At 46.8% G+C, this 14956-nt stretch overlaps 1 protein-coding gene across 1 annotated transcript; it reads left to right on the top strand.

Moving 5' to 3' along the window:
- Positions 1 to 200: 200 nt before the first annotated feature.
- TMEM45B (transmembrane protein 45B) lies at positions 201 to 13102 on the top strand. The gene is made up of 6 exons (XM_028708767.2): positions 201 to 287; positions 3977 to 4174; positions 6697 to 6909; positions 9514 to 9698; positions 11020 to 11165; positions 12520 to 13102. The coding sequence occupies exons 2-6, from the start codon at positions 3991 to 3993 to the stop codon at positions 12659 to 12661; spliced, it is 870 nt and encodes a 289-aa protein (XP_028564600.2). The 5' UTR covers positions 201 to 287; positions 3977 to 3990; the 3' UTR covers positions 12662 to 13102.
- The last annotated feature ends 1854 nt before the right edge of the window (positions 13103 to 14956 follow it).

The following is a 14956-nucleotide window of genomic DNA, read 5'->3' as shown; positions in this document are numbered from 1 at the left end:
ACAACAACAAAAATTTTGGGATGACTGTGCCTGGAATGTGCCTGTAGTCTCCTGGGAAGTTGACCACTTGGTTTCCAGAAGGCATATACAATTACAAATGTGTGCCGACTGGTTTAAATGATGTATAGGGTGGAGAGCTCAGCAGGGCAGCCTCCTCCCTGCCCTGCTCCTCCCCTTGCCTGCTGTGATTTACTCCTACGCAGACCTGCTTGCCACAGTTCACACTTGAGAGCCTGAATTTGGCAGGATCTGCTGGGGCCTAAGCAAAAGAAGCACCCGCCACACCAGTAAGTACCGCACTGTGCCCTCCTGAAAGGGACGCTTTTGATTATCCACATACATCCTTATGGAGCAAGTATTTCTGAAACAGAATCCGGTAGAGAAAAGTAGGGGAATGCGTAGGGAGGACTGAGGTGATGGGGTTTTTTTCCTGGAAAAAGAAGTGCTGGAACTCACCATGAACACCTCCCTTGTTCTCTTATACAGTGGTACCATGGGTTAAGAACTTAATTCGTTCCAGAGGTCTGTTCTTAACCTGAAACTGTTCTTAATCTGAGGCACCACTTTAGCTAATGGGGCCTCCTGCTGCCACCACACCGCCGCTGTGTGATTTCTGTTCTCATCCTGAAGCAAAGTTCTTAACTCTAGGTACTATTTCTGGGTTAGCAGTGTCTGTAACCTGAAGCGTCTGCAACCTGAAGCGTCTGTAACCCAAGGTACCACTTTAATGGCAATGGCACCCACCTAAGAAGTGCTGGAACTGGGTTCCGGCAAGTTCCAGCTGAAAAAAGGGGTTTCTGTGGGAGACCCAGGTTCAAAACCACCAGCAGTTTTATGCACAAGCTCAGGAAGCTTCAGCTTGGAGCCTCTAAATACAAAATGAATGACTAAATTTAAAGTTTTGCATAACTCGATAAAGGAAACAGAAAACAACCGTCAAGGGTTGCCCCAAGCAGAGCGTCCCGCAGTAGTCCAGTTGGAACATAATGTTACAGAGGTTAAATCAGACATTATTATTCTGATGTGGAAGAAATAGTTACTTTATTATTTCTATTTTTGTTGTTCTTTCCTTTAGAATAAATGTTTTTTGGTGCTGCTATGGGGGATCTTTAGCTTAGCATAGCTTGGGACCTCAGTGTGTCTTAATCCAGCCCTGTTCAAACCCTACTCAGCCGTGAAGCCCACTAGACCAGCCTATCTCCCTCTCCCTCTCTAGGAGGGAGACCATTGCATGCCATCTTGAGCTCCTGGGAGGAAACTAGTGGGACCTGCAATAGAACGTTGCAGCATGGAATGATAAAAGTTTATAAAATTATGCATGATTTGGAGAAAATTATGCGTGATTTGGAGAAAGTGGCTAGAGAAGTTTTCCTCCCTCTCTCAAACACTGTGTTGTTGTTGTTGTTGTTAGACCCACCAACTTTAAAATGTCATAGATTAACAATCAAACGCCTAGTTGAAAAGGAATGTATTCCTGGCACCAAAAGATATGCAATGAAGGTGCTTGGGCAAGCCTCCCTGGGGAGAGCATTCCACAATCGAGCTGCAGTTATTCATGCTCATCAACTTGAATAGGTCTACTCTGATTAGGACTATCATTGGCTGGGCTTTTGACTCTACAGCTCACTGGTGATAAAGACTGAAGACGTTAAATGGGTTTTTCAAAGCTCTGGCATAGCTACATGCAGCCTGGCTCTGGTATTGGTCTGCCAAATTAATTGCCACGTTGGAAAGGAAGTTTGCCATTCTCCTTGCACAACAGGGTTATTTTCTTCCTGTTGGGAAATGTGTTGTCGACTCCCTATGCTCTTCAAAACCATGGCAAATTTCCTTCAGCACAGCCTTCATACTTTGCCAAATTTTGTTGATGCTATGTGTTAGAGAGCTTTCATGTGTATAAATTGGCTTAGCGTTTTGGGTGTATGAAAGCAGAGGAGGTGACATTTCAGGGCAGGCAAGCAAATTTATGCAGGGAAGGAACAAGGTTCTTTCAGAAAGGGTTAAAGCCTCCCCACTCCCTTGAGTGGGGCTGAGCAGATGGAAAACATGCAGACCTTGCTGTGGAAGTAGTTATCACCTGGCAGGCAGGCAGATATATATACAGTTAGGCTTAAATTGCAGAGAGAAGCAGAGTGAAAGATGGTGTTGCAATTATGCTTATAGTAACTGCAGTTCAAACAAAAATGAAATAAAAACTCAAAGCATAAAATTCAGGGTACGAAATTGCAGGTTTCCAGAGACAAATGGTCTCTGGAAAAACACCAAATGTGCCTTACGTTTGCCTCTGCATCTATATTGTTTTGAGTTTGTGGGTGCAAGACCTCTCTAATCCCTGGATCCAGTAGATGTGGGAATTTAAGCTGGGTGCCAGACATGGATTCAGCAGGTGTTAAAAGCTAATCAAGCCAGGCTAGCTCTTGGTGAGGCGAAAGGAGACCAAAGGAAGGGGCTTTGTGGGAGACGCAAATCTCTCAGCTCGCAAACAGTGAGAAATGAATGAAGGCAGTGTTGAGAGTTAGGAGTTCTGTGGCCGAGAAGCAAGGTAGCAAGTGGAAAAGCCAGAGAGGTAGAGAAATGGTGGATCTCTGCTTGAATCCAAAGCTGTGGCTATGGGAGAAACGAGACCCTTTTGGGGTGTTGATACTGCGAATCCCTCCATCATAAGCTTAGCTTGTACATATGTGTCAATAAACCATATATGCTAAAGACACCACAGTCTCCCCTGTGCCTCATTCCCAAAAGGAAACATGAGTGTTGGGGAAGCACCTGGAACTCCTGGAGACTTGTACCACTCGAAGATTGGGGTGGTGTGCAAGTAAGTGTGTGTGTTTATTATAAGGACAATACAAAAAGAAAAGCAGGAACGTATTTCTTTTCCATCATCTCATTATATGTAAGAGGAGTGTACAACAGCATATAAACAATGAAAAGTGAAAAACCATTAAAATGGGACAAAATAATCATTAGAATGCTGGCTAATCAGCATAGGCCTATCGGCATTTTTAAAAGTCTCCCAAAAGTACCTGAAAATCCAAAGGGAGGATATCTAGTATGTAACATTCTTCAGAGTTCCAAATTTCATGCGCTGGTGTTGGTAACCGACAGCTTCCGTTCTCCCGACATTTCCCTGTTAATTTCTGCATAATATTTGAACCGTCACATGACATAAGAGCCACTTTCATAAATATAGCAGAATATAGCACAAATAAAGCACCCATTTCTGTGTTATTTGCAGACAGACTTTCCCCCCGGAAACAAATCTTCTTCTTTGGCGATCACTCGTAGCCGAGTAAGATTGTCTTCCATAAACACTGTTTTAACAATGAGTCCATAAGTGACTGTGGAGGCCAATTCTGGATCCACACGTCCTTCCACAGTGGGGACATTGGTTTCCGGGCGGGAGTTGATCATGGTGTGGATTTGCCAAGCGTGCCTTCTTCTTAGCACATTTCTCCCTTGCATCCTGAGTTCAAGTGTCTTCAAAGTCCATGACACCTTTGGTAAAGGCACTCAAGTTGAGCCATATTCCACTATATTTACAGAAGTGGCTTTACAGTGTGTGGAAGCTCAAATATGGGAATTGACAGTTAGGGAAATGGAATAAACGGTCGTATGAATGCAGCTGAGGTCAGCATTGTGACCTCATTGTGTCACTGAGTCAGATGTGAGCCAGCCACAGCACTCTTGATGCAGTTCGCTTCCCCCCTTCTGGGTCTCTGCATTCACTGTTGTCCAGAAATAAGGACATAGAACCACAGAACTGTAGAGTTGGAAGGGACCACAAGGGTTATCTAGTCCAAACCCCTGCAATGCAGGAATCTTTTGCCCAATGTGGGAATTGAACCCACAACCCTGAGATTAAGAATCTCATGCTCAACCGACTGTGCTGTTTCATTGGGCAGAGGAATGGTTTCACAACCACATAGCACATGCAGTCACTGACATTCTCTGTGGGTTTCCTCTTCTTGTTTTGAAGGGTCAAGCGCAACGATGCCCAGCTTTATTGGCAGTGCTCTTCGCGGGAACTTCTTCCTGATGCTTGGCCTGTGGTGGTCCATCAAATACCCCATAAAGTACATTCTTCTAAAGCTGGATTCAGGCAACCCGCACAGCCATTGGACCCAATCTATGGATATTATCGAAGGAACAATGAAAGCTTTCTTTGCTCTAGGAGGTACTATACTCCAACGTCATCTTCCTTCTGCAAGAGAGATGATGTACCATTATGAATCATCTTTTTTATATCTATGTCTCGGCACTGGCAGACAAACGTGGGGGCGGGGGGGGAGCAACACGCACCAGCCCCACCCCCGCCTGTTCACCACTCCGGGTGCATGCTTACAGTCCTACCAGTGTGGTGTAGTGGTTAAGAGCGGTAGACTCACTTCCCTGCTCCTCCACTTGCAGCCGATGGGTGACCTTGGGCTAGTCACACTTCTCTGAAGTCTCTCAGCCTCACTCACCTCACAGAGTGTTTGTTGTTGTGGGGGAGGAAGGGAAAGGAGAATGTTAGCCGCTTTGAGATTCCTTCGGGTAGTGATAAAGCGGGATATCAAATCCAAACTACTACTACTACTAATACTACTACTACTACTACTACTACCTACTACTACTATTCTTCTTCTTCTTCTTCTTCTTCTTCTTCTTCTTCTTCTTCTTCTTCTTCTTCTTCTTCTTCTTCTTCCATAGAAACGACTGGAAATAAGTTTGAAAACAGTACAAAATGAACCCTTAAGGGCAGAGACCTTTTCATCTTCCTGGAAAGGCTAGTTGCAACAAAAAATGACTTCAGTTGTTTTCGGAGAGTGCAGATATGCACTTCCAATGGGAATGCTGTCCTACAAAGCAGGGGCAGCCACACTGAAAGCCCTGCTCTGAGTTAAGGTAAAGGTAAAGGTACCCCTGCCCGTACGGGCCAGTCTTGACAGACTCTAGGGTTGTGCGCCCATCTCACTCTATAGGCCGGGGGCCAGCGCTGTCCGGAGACACTTCCGGGTCACGTGGCCAGCGTGACGAAGCTGCTCTGGCGAGCCAGAGCCACACACGGAAACGCCGTTTACCTTCCCGCTAGTAAGCGGTCCCTATTTACCTACTTGCACCCGGGGGTGCTTTCGAACTGCTAGGTTGGCAGGCGCTGGGACCGAGCAACGGGAGCGCACCCCGCCGCAGGGATTCGAACCACCGACCTTTCGATCGGCAAGCCCTAGGCGCTGAGGCATTTACCCACAGCGCCACCCGCGTCCCTCTCCTGCTCTGAGTTACTGGGGAGCAAAGCTTCTGATACTTTAGGGACTTTGTAGAATTGTAGAGTTGGAAGGGACCCCAAGGATCATCTAGTCTAACCCCCTGCAGTGCAGGAATCACAGCTAAAGAGTCTCTGACAGATGGCCACCCAGACACTGTTTAAAAGCCTCCAGTGAAGAAGAAACTCTCCTATAGAATGCAGCAACCTAATGGGTATATAAGGTCTCTCAAGGAACCTGGTCCTGAGCTGCTCAGGGCCTTATATGTTGACACCAAAACCTTGGGTTTGGGCCCGTGGCAGAAAGGAAGGCAGTGCAAATACTGCAAACACAGTGCTATACGCGGGTGGCAATTTGCTTCCAAAGCAACCTGGCCGCTACCTTCTGCGCCAGCTTTCTGACTGCAAGCCAGAGAGCAGAGCCTCAGAGGCTGATCTTAATGCTGGCGACTTTTTGGACAACCTGGTCCCACACCATTTAGGGCACCAGGGGGCAAAACCAGCACTTTTAATGGAGGCCAGAACTGAAATGGCAGCCAATATAACTGGCACAGAGTAAGTGTAGTGGGTTCTTCTGCCCATGTTTGCAGACTAGCCACAAGTGTCCTGCCGGGCACATTCTGTACCAACTGCCGTTTCCAAACCAAGGGCAGCCCCAGGCAGGGTAGCCTGGATGTAACAGAAGCATGTGGCATTTGGTCGGCTTTCTCTAGGCAGGGCCAAAAATCTCAAATCAGCCCAAGCTGGAGTTGCCAAAGGCCCATCTAGTCCAGCATCCTGTTGTCACAGCGGCCAACCAGATTCCTGTAGGAATCCTGAAAGCAAGACGTGAGCACAACAGCACCCTCCCCACCTGCAATTCTCAGCGGTGGATATTCAGAGACAGATTGCCTCCCACGGCGGAGACAGAGCATAGACATTGTGGCTAGTCTTCTAGGTCTGAGAAAGTCTGCTCAGCTGAATAACTGCCTCACATCAAACAGTTGGGAAAACAGAGTTGCTGAGTTCGTGTGTATGTAAAAAAAAAAGGAAGTCATGCCATTGAAATAGAAAGTTTGAGTGTGAAAATCAGCAAACATGTGGCTCATCCTTAGCCTGTGCGTAACTCAGGCATCCCCAAACTCGGCCCTCCAGATGTTTCGGGACTACAGTTCCCATCATCCCTGACCACTGGTCCTGTTAGCTAGGGGTGATGGGAGTTGTAGTCCCAAAACATCTGGAGGGCCGAGTTTGGGGGTGCCTGGCGTAACTTGTAAAGAACCCCAGTGAGACACATTATTACTTGCTAAGCCAGTAAGAGTTTAAGGTCAGGAGGCTTCCTTAATACTTGCACTTACTGAGCTCTTTCTGCTGTGTGTTCTTCCTTTCCACCCTATCATGTACACCTGCCTTCAAATTTTGCCCAGTCCTTCACTCTGCTAAGGAAGCAAAATGACTTGTGTCCTGCCTTACAGGAATACTGGCTGAGCAGCTGGTCCCGGGTGGACCCCACCTTTCTCTCTATGACAGCGAGACCCAAGACTGGGTCCAGCTGATGAGCTGGCAGCACATGACCATGTACCTCTTCTATGGCTTTTCTGGAGTGGCGGATGTCCTCGTCCATACGTCGCTCAAGTTGCCGGTGGGGCTGGATCGCCTCCTGTTGGCTCTGGCTTTGTTTGCAGAAGGTGAGCAATGAACAGAGGCTAACGGTCCGAAGCATTAAGATGGACAAGTCAAAAGGGTCATGATGAGAAATGGCAGCTGCCCCCAACTAAAGACAATCAGAGATTGTTCTCCAAGCTTTGGAGCCTTGGGGCAGGGTAAGCACAAGACATTCTGCTAGCTAGGAGGCAGTGATTGCCAACAACCTAGATGGATTTAAAATTCAGGCAGGGGAAGGCTATGAATGGCTATTAGCCAGGATGGCTGTGCTCTGCCTCGGTGGTCAAAGGCAATAATGCTTTGAAATACCAGTTTTGGGAAGCCAGAGTGCTCTTCTGAAATAAAAAGTTCTGACTAGGCATCTGAAACTCAGTAAAGATGGTGTCTGCCTAACTTCTTGTGGCAGGGAGTTCCATGGAGTTGGGCCCACGAAACTAAAGGCACGGCTTATGGTTGCTATGAGCTGTGGTTCTGCAAACCACAGTTTCCCCAAAGCCTGCTGATACCTCTTCTCCTGCAGGAGGTTGATGCCATTTGGACTACGTAAGAAATGGCACTCCCACCCTGAGCACCAGAGCACAAAAGCCTGTGGGCTATGACCATTGTGATTTATTGATGAGTAACTGTCTTTTGTACACATAATTAGGGACATGGGGGGAAAGGCTTTATTCCTCCGTCTTTTTAGCATGCGCTCAAGTGTGGAGCGGTAATTCTAATGTTCGCTAGCCATTATAAGCGCAGAATCATGGGGCGTTAAGTACTTGAGGCTTAGCAAGACTGTATTATGTGATCTTGAATACACATGCAGATCACCTAATCGCAGCAAATAGGCAACTGGAGAATTGGCGAGTAGTTTATTTACATAAAATGGCCACTAGGGGGCAATTACGGTTTATGAAAGAGGCTAGTTTATTTTCCATTATAGTTTCCTACCCCAGCTTTTAAAAAAAATATTTTGAATGTACCCTGATGTATTAATTTAGCAATAACCAGACACACAAAGCTGCCTTATACTGAGTCACACTGTTGTGTTTATCTAGATCAGTACTGTCTGCTCTTAGCAGCACCTTTCCAACACTTTTCAGGGGGTATTTCTCCCCACTTCCCCCGCAATCAGCCCAGCTGCTCTACATCCTTTTACAATTTAAGGGTCCAGGAACCAGACAAGGTCTCTTCTGCATGCAAAGCTGGTGATCCCTCACTGCATAGGGTCCCACCTTCAGTGACTGCTTTTTTCCAAAGGCTGTCGAAACAAAAAGCCTCGGGTGTTGCAGATGAACTCCACCTTAATCAGCTGCTATCGAATGAAAATGTTAGCAGGGTGCTTTTAAGGGACGAAATCTGTTCGGCTCACAATGTGATCTGAACCTACCTCTTTCGTACTTCCTGAATCCGTATGTGAACCACAACACAGCTATTATTCGTCTTTCACACTTCTCTGAAGCACCAGAAACCTCTCCCTTATTGTGATTTCCAGCAACTGCTTCTGACCGTGGAGACCAAGCACAGCCGCCATGAAGAATAGCCACTGATAGTCCTCGCCTCCATTAATTTGTGCAATCCTATTTGAAAGCCAAGTTGGTGGACATCACTGCCTACCAAGGAAATGAGTTGCATGCTTTAACTATGCTCTGTGTGAAGAGATTGCTTTCTTTTATCTGCCCCGAATCTTCCAGCATTCAACTTCGCTAGACATGCCCTAGTCGTACTGTTAAAGGTAAAGGGACCCCTGACCATTAGGTCCAGTCGTGGCCGACTCTGGGGTTGCGGCACTCATCTCGCTTTATTGGCCGAGGGAGCCGGCGTACAGCTTCCGGGTCATGTGGCCAGCAGGACTAAGCTGCTTCTGGCAAACCAGAGCAGCGCATGGAAATGCTGTTTACCTTCCTGCCAGAGCGGTACCTATTTATCTACTTGCACTTTGACGTGCTTTCGAACTGCTAGGTTGGCAGGAGCAGGGACTGAGCAACAGGAGCTCATTCCGTCACAGGGATTCAAACCGCCAACCTTCTGATCGGCAAATCCTCGGCTCTGTGGTTTAACCCACAGCGCCACCTGTGTCCCTCTTAGTTGTACTGTTAGGAGGGAGAAAAAGGTTTCTCTGCCACCTTTCTCCATGCCATGAATAATTTTACAAATTTTCCATCATGTTGCCTCTTCCTTGCCTTTTCTCTAAACTAGTAAGCCCCCAATCGCTTTGAGAATTATGCAAAGCACACATCAACAAGTAAAGTGACCGCCCTACTACAGCTGTTTGGTGCTAGAGACACCATGATTCACAAATGCCCACATTCTGCAGCCAAGATCATCTCAAAGCTCAAAGAGCTGCAGTGCAATGACCAATGCTCATTGAGTAAAAACGCCACCTCCGTTTAGAGTGCAGCAACCTCAGAATATATGGAATGAGCAGCTTGGGAGGCATGATCAAAATATATTCCACTGCCAGCCAGGGACAAAATGGGCCAAAGCTTGAAATGGCCTTTGACTGCCCACACATAGAAAGCAGAGGGAAACACCTGCTTAACATGCAGGCAGGCTTCCCAAAGCATATTGATTTAAGAATCCTTGAAGGTCCAATTTTGCTAATGCTCTTGAGTAATCGTCCCCTGTGGTTTGGATTCTGGCAGGCTTCCTCTTCCATTTCCATGACTACAAGGATGCCGCGTTGACGGAACATCTCTATCATCTCATGAGCATCGCTGTGTTTGGAGCTGCCCTCTGTGCCTCGCTGGAGGTCTTCCAACGAGATCACACCCTCCTGGAGCTCTTCAGGGCCAGCCTCTTCATCCTCCAAGGATCCTGGTTCTGGCAGGTTAGTAGCAGGGAGAGTGGCTGGGGGGGGGGGTTGCTGTTGCCTGTGCTTCAGATTTAATGTCCAGGTCTGTGAAATGTTTAAATCAATACCTCCCCCACACATGTGCTGGAGTGCAAGTGTGTGCGAAGAGAAAAGTGTTGCCGTGAGAAATGCACTGGAATAATAAAAGGTGGCTGTCAGCCAGTGGCACCATCAGGGCAGGACCTTAGGGCAGAAGTCCAGGGACCTACTCAGCAAAATGACCAGGAGGGGCCCCAGTTGCAGCAAGGCAGGCTTATCACATTTTGAAGTCAGTGAAGTGGTACACATTGCCATCTAAAAAGAGCAGGGAGGAGACTATTTACCCCATCCTATGGGAGAACTTTGGGACGCGGGTGGCGCTGTGGGTAAAAGCCTCAGCGCCTAGGGCCTGCTGATCGAAAGGTCGGCAGTTCGAATCCCCGCGGCGGGGTGCGCTCCCGTTGTTCGGTCCCAGCGCCTGCCAACCTAGCAGTTCGAAAGCACCCCCGGGTGCAAGTAGATAAATAGGGACCGCTTACTGGCGGGAAGGTAAACGGCGTTTCCGTGTGCGGCTCTGGCTCACCAGAGCAGCGATGTCACGCTGGCCACGTGACCCGGAAGTGTCTCCAGACAGCGCTGGCCCCCGGCCTCTTGAGTGAGATGGGCGCACAACCCCAGAGTCTGTCAAGACTGGCCCGTACGGGCAGGGGTACCTTTACCTTTACCTTTATGGGAGAACTTTAAATTAAGAGTCATGGATTCTTCCCCAAAGCATTCTGGAAGCTGTGTTAAGAGTGCTGGGTGTTGTCTCCTATTTCTGTCCCAATACTACATTTCCCAGAGTTTGCTGTGGAGCGGGATTGACTGTTAAACCACTCTGGGAAATGTGGCTCTGAGAAAGGAATAAAGGACTTCTAACAACACCCAACACTCTTAAATTACATCTCCTTTAAAAAAAAATGGAGGGGAAGTCTTGACTGTTTAAAAGTAGTATCATCACAGAGCTTTAGAGGTTTGGTGTGAATGCAACCTAAGATTAGCTAACAGCACCACTTCTGTGAACCAAAGTACCTTTCTGAGTTTAAGGGTTCATTTGCAAACTGGAGAAACATTCTTGGGCACCACACACAACACCCAATTTAACTGGCTGCAACAAAACGCTTCATTTGAATTTCAGCAGAGATGGGGAAGAAGAGGGGGTTCTGAGGGTACCAGGCCTCTGTTGGGCACCTGTACACCAGTGGGTGCTATCCTGGCAAGACCTATATTATACTCCTGTAGCTTTGAATGATACGACATCTCTCTTTGCAACCCTCAGATTGGCTTTGTTCTGTATCCACCATGGGGAGGTCCAGGTTGGAAACAAGAGGAGCATGGAAACAAGAACTTCCTGACCATGTGCTTCTTTTGGCACTATGCCATTGGCCTTCTTGTGATGGCAGCCAATGGTTTCATCAGTCAGCGGTAAGTGGGGCTCATTAGGTAGGCAGTGGGTGAACCCAAAATGATCCAGTGGAATGCTTCATGTGGGAACAGGTAGCCATAGTTGGCTAGTGGTAGTCCAAGGATGGACATTACTTATGTCTTGGCTGTGTTCAATTTTTTCTACTTAGGACAGGGATGAGCAATCTGTGGGCCCTCCAGGTGTTGCTGGAATATATTAGTGGCCCATCATCCCTGACCATTAGTCATGCTGGCAGGGGCTGGCAGGAGTTGGGAGTCCCCAACAACATCTAGAGGGCACATATCCTCTAGCCTCAAACAGCAGTGTCAAACGTTGTGGGAAGAGGCAAGAAACAAGTAACTTCTCTCCTTTTGTCACTCCTTAAACATACTCCCTCCCCACTTCAGGCCTGTGATAGCCAATAGTAAGGTCAAAAAGGTAAAGGACCCCTGGACGGTTAAGTCCAGTCAAAGGTGACTATGGGGTTGTGGCACTCGCCTCGCTTTCAGGCCGAAGGAGCCGGAGTTTGTCCACAGACAGCTTTCCGGTTCACATGGCCAGCATGACTAAATTGCTTCTGGCGCAATGGGACACCATGACGGAAACCAGAGCGCATGGAAACATTGTTTACCTTCCTGCCGCAGTGGTACCTATTTATCTACTTGCACTGGCGTGCTTTCGAACTGCTAAGTTGGCAGGAGCTGGGACAGAGCAATGGGAGCTCACCCCATCGCAGGGATTCAAACCGCCGACCTTCTGATCAGCAAGCCCAAGAGGCTCAGTGGTTTAGACCACAGCATCACCCACGTAACTGATCTCATACCAATACTGATGCGTCATGCACATCAAGCCAGTGCATTGCTCCACACTGACAACATATGTGGCACATTGTTCCTGTAGCAGTTTGAAAAGAAGTAACATCCATTCTTTGACACAGTGTGTGGCTCAAAAATACGCCCCCCGCCTGCCATTACTGTATTTTAAAACTCCTTCCTTCTTATCCACCCTTCTTCACACTCTCTGAGAAACTCACGTCAATATAAAACAGTTCAATATTTTAAAAAAAGCTGTTGTAAAAACTTAACGGAATAACTACCAAGAACAATAAAAAAATGGATCAGGTGGTAGGCAGAGAAATGCCGACAAAGGAACCCCGTGGAGTAACAACAGCCAGCTCAAGCAATGCTCAACAGCTGGCGTCATGACTGCACAGTGTGCCAGCCTGTGTGGCTTGACCATTGCTTTGCAACCTCCATGGGAACAGGGCGTGAGGTCAACAATTATGCTGCTGTCAATTCCTTAGCACTTGCTGAAATGGGTTTTGTTTCTCCCCGTTGCGTATATCAATATATTTGGGGGTTTGCATTTCTGCAGCTGCAGTAACGGACGTGGAGTAAACTATGGAAACGTCGAAGTGGAACTGGATGTGGAGCTGGACTTGGCATGTTGTCTATGGAGGAAAAACCGAACCCCGGATCCTGTCCTCCTACCAGAGAACATCTCAGATGAAAAATGAAGGGTCTCATTTTCCCCTATTCTTCAAGATTTATTTTTTTTAAAACTGTGAAGTTTCTAGTTCCCATCTGACATAAAGGGTGCTCTTTATATTAAAAACAAACATAGTAGTCAACGGCAAAAGGGGAGAAGCTGTATCCTCTTATATAAGTGTTCAAAGCCTTCAGCTGCAAGCACACTCACCTCAGCAACTTCCCAAAAAATTATATCCAAGGGCCAAAGTGTGCACTGAAAAATGTCCTGCTAATGAACTTTGTGGCTTTTTTTAAAAAAATACATCAAATCTGATGACCTTTTGAGGACTTTGTGTTTACACTGCATGGGACATGCAATTTGTAATTAGATTTGGTTGTAAGCAATGGGTTGGATGTCAAGCTGCCCAGTTAAATGAGTGGCAAAACCCTTTAGGCATGATCATTATAAAAACCACTCTGGAGTCCATTAGAGCAGTGTTTCCCAACCTTGGGCCTCCAGCTGTTTTTGAACTACAATTCCCATCATCCCTGACCACTGGTCTTGCTAGCTGGGGATGATGGGAGTTGTAGTCCAAAAACAGCTGGAGGCCCAAGGTTGGGAAACACTGCATTAGAGCTACAACCACATCTGTAATGCAAGTTGGCCAGATCGTGGTTCTGACTAGTACATTTGGTATTGTATTGAAATTTCTGCATGCAGTTTAATTCATCTATATGCATATGTGTACATATGTGTATTGCCAATAAAGGCTGGTTTTCTGCAGATACTTTTCAAGAGAGCAATCTATATGGTGTCTATTGAACACTGATACCTCATTCACCTTCCACACAAGTATTGGAAACATAACAGTGTGGTATATACAGCTCCCTGGAATATCAACATAACCAAGTATCTTCTAGGCCGCATCGGCACTATCCATTTAAAGCAGTATCATGACATTTTAAACTGTTGTAGCTTCCCCCAAAGGATACTGGAAGTTTAAGGGTGGGTGCAGAGCTATAATTTTCAGAGTGGTTTTGTTGTAGGAATTTATGTATAGGTTTGGGGGCGGTTGCCCCTCCAGCAGATATCATGCACATGCAGCCCACTACCAAAATCAGCACAATCACTTTTGTGACTTTTGTGATTTGTCTCCACAAAACACTTCATCACAGTTTCTTCCTATCTATTCAAAGGGCCTCTGCTTCACAATACCAAATGTAACAATTCACTGATAAATTTATCTATGTACTGGCTCACTGGGGAAACTTCAGAAATTCATATAGACATGTGAGCTCAGCTACTCAGCAGCCCCTCTGCCTGAGTGATAATCCTTGGCATCCTGATACCTGAGTGCCAGACAGGTAGCCATTCCAGAAATAACAAACCCAGATAAAGACAAAAGGGTGTGATTAACTTGGCTGGGAAACAGGGAAATGTAAATGTCTCTTTTGTTTCACTTGATAGATGTTTGGTGGAGGGCAGGGTCCAGGATGCTCAGCACCAGACCTCCCCTCTCATGATGTAATGATGATGTATTAGTGATGTAGTTTAGGGGGGTGTAACATGGGGATTAACAGCTAATAAAAGTTTGGGTTCTCTTTTGTACGGCCTTCTATCTTGTTTCACCTTGTGGCAGGTGGGAGTCCTGTCGCAACAGAATAAAGACCAACCCTACTGGCTGCTGTTTTGCTCTGGTATTCCTGGCTGGTGTCCTTGTTTTTTGTCCAAGGGAGCCTTCAGATTTCTCCGTTAACAGTTTAAAAATCAAGCCCTTTCCCCAGGGAATTCTAGGAACTGTAGCTCGGGTGGGGGGGATAGGGGGGTCTCCCAACACTTCTCAGCACGCTGAACAAGCAAGCGAGGGCAAGGAGCAAAAACGGGAGCTGCATCAATCCTTCCCAGGTCCTGCTGCCACCCCAAGTGAAAATGTGGGCTGGAATGAGAGAAACCACAAGCACAGGTTCAAGCACAATGGTTAGTCCAAGTATGGCTTCATTCCTGGTGGTAAAGTAGCAGAGGGAGAAGTGACATATGGTCCACAATGTTTGCTCCAAGCACTTGCACACTTGCTTGGCCACACCTAGCCGCAGTTCAGCTTGCAAACCAGGCCTCTGTGTGTAAGTGCAAGCATAGAATCTCCATAACAACTTTGGCAGAACCACATAGAAATCCACAGACAAATAGCTTCACTATTAATTTCACAGGACTTCCAGAGGTACAACATCCTTCTCTTTGGATAACTGAGAAGTTTATTTGGGGACATTTTAGTCTTGTTATGGTTTTGGGTAAGCTTGTGGTTACATTCTTTGGATCCACATTTGAACACAGTGTTTTCAGG

The sequence above is a fragment of the Podarcis muralis genome, chromosome 15 (genome assembly GCF_964188315.1).
Source record: "Podarcis muralis chromosome 15, rPodMur119.hap1.1, whole genome shotgun sequence".
Taxonomy (NCBI): domain Eukaryota; kingdom Metazoa; phylum Chordata; class Lepidosauria; order Squamata; family Lacertidae; genus Podarcis; species Podarcis muralis.
The sequence above is the reverse complement of the archived record's forward strand: the minus strand, read 5'-3'. Positions and strand labels throughout refer to the sequence as shown.

Excerpts from the sequence above, each read along its gene's own strand:
- TMEM45B (XM_028708767.2), top strand. The coding sequence starts at position 3,991 with ATGCCCAGCTTTATTGGCAGTGCTCTTCGCGGGAACTTCTTCCTGATG. Across the intron at positions 4,175-6,696 it reads AGCTTTCTTTGCTCTAGGAG|GAATACTGGCTGAGCAGCTG; the intron begins GTACTATACTCC and ends CCTGCCTTACAG. Across the intron at positions 6,910-9,513 it reads TCTGGCTTTGTTTGCAGAAG|GCTTCCTCTTCCATTTCCAT; the intron begins GTGAGCAATGAA and ends GGATTCTGGCAG.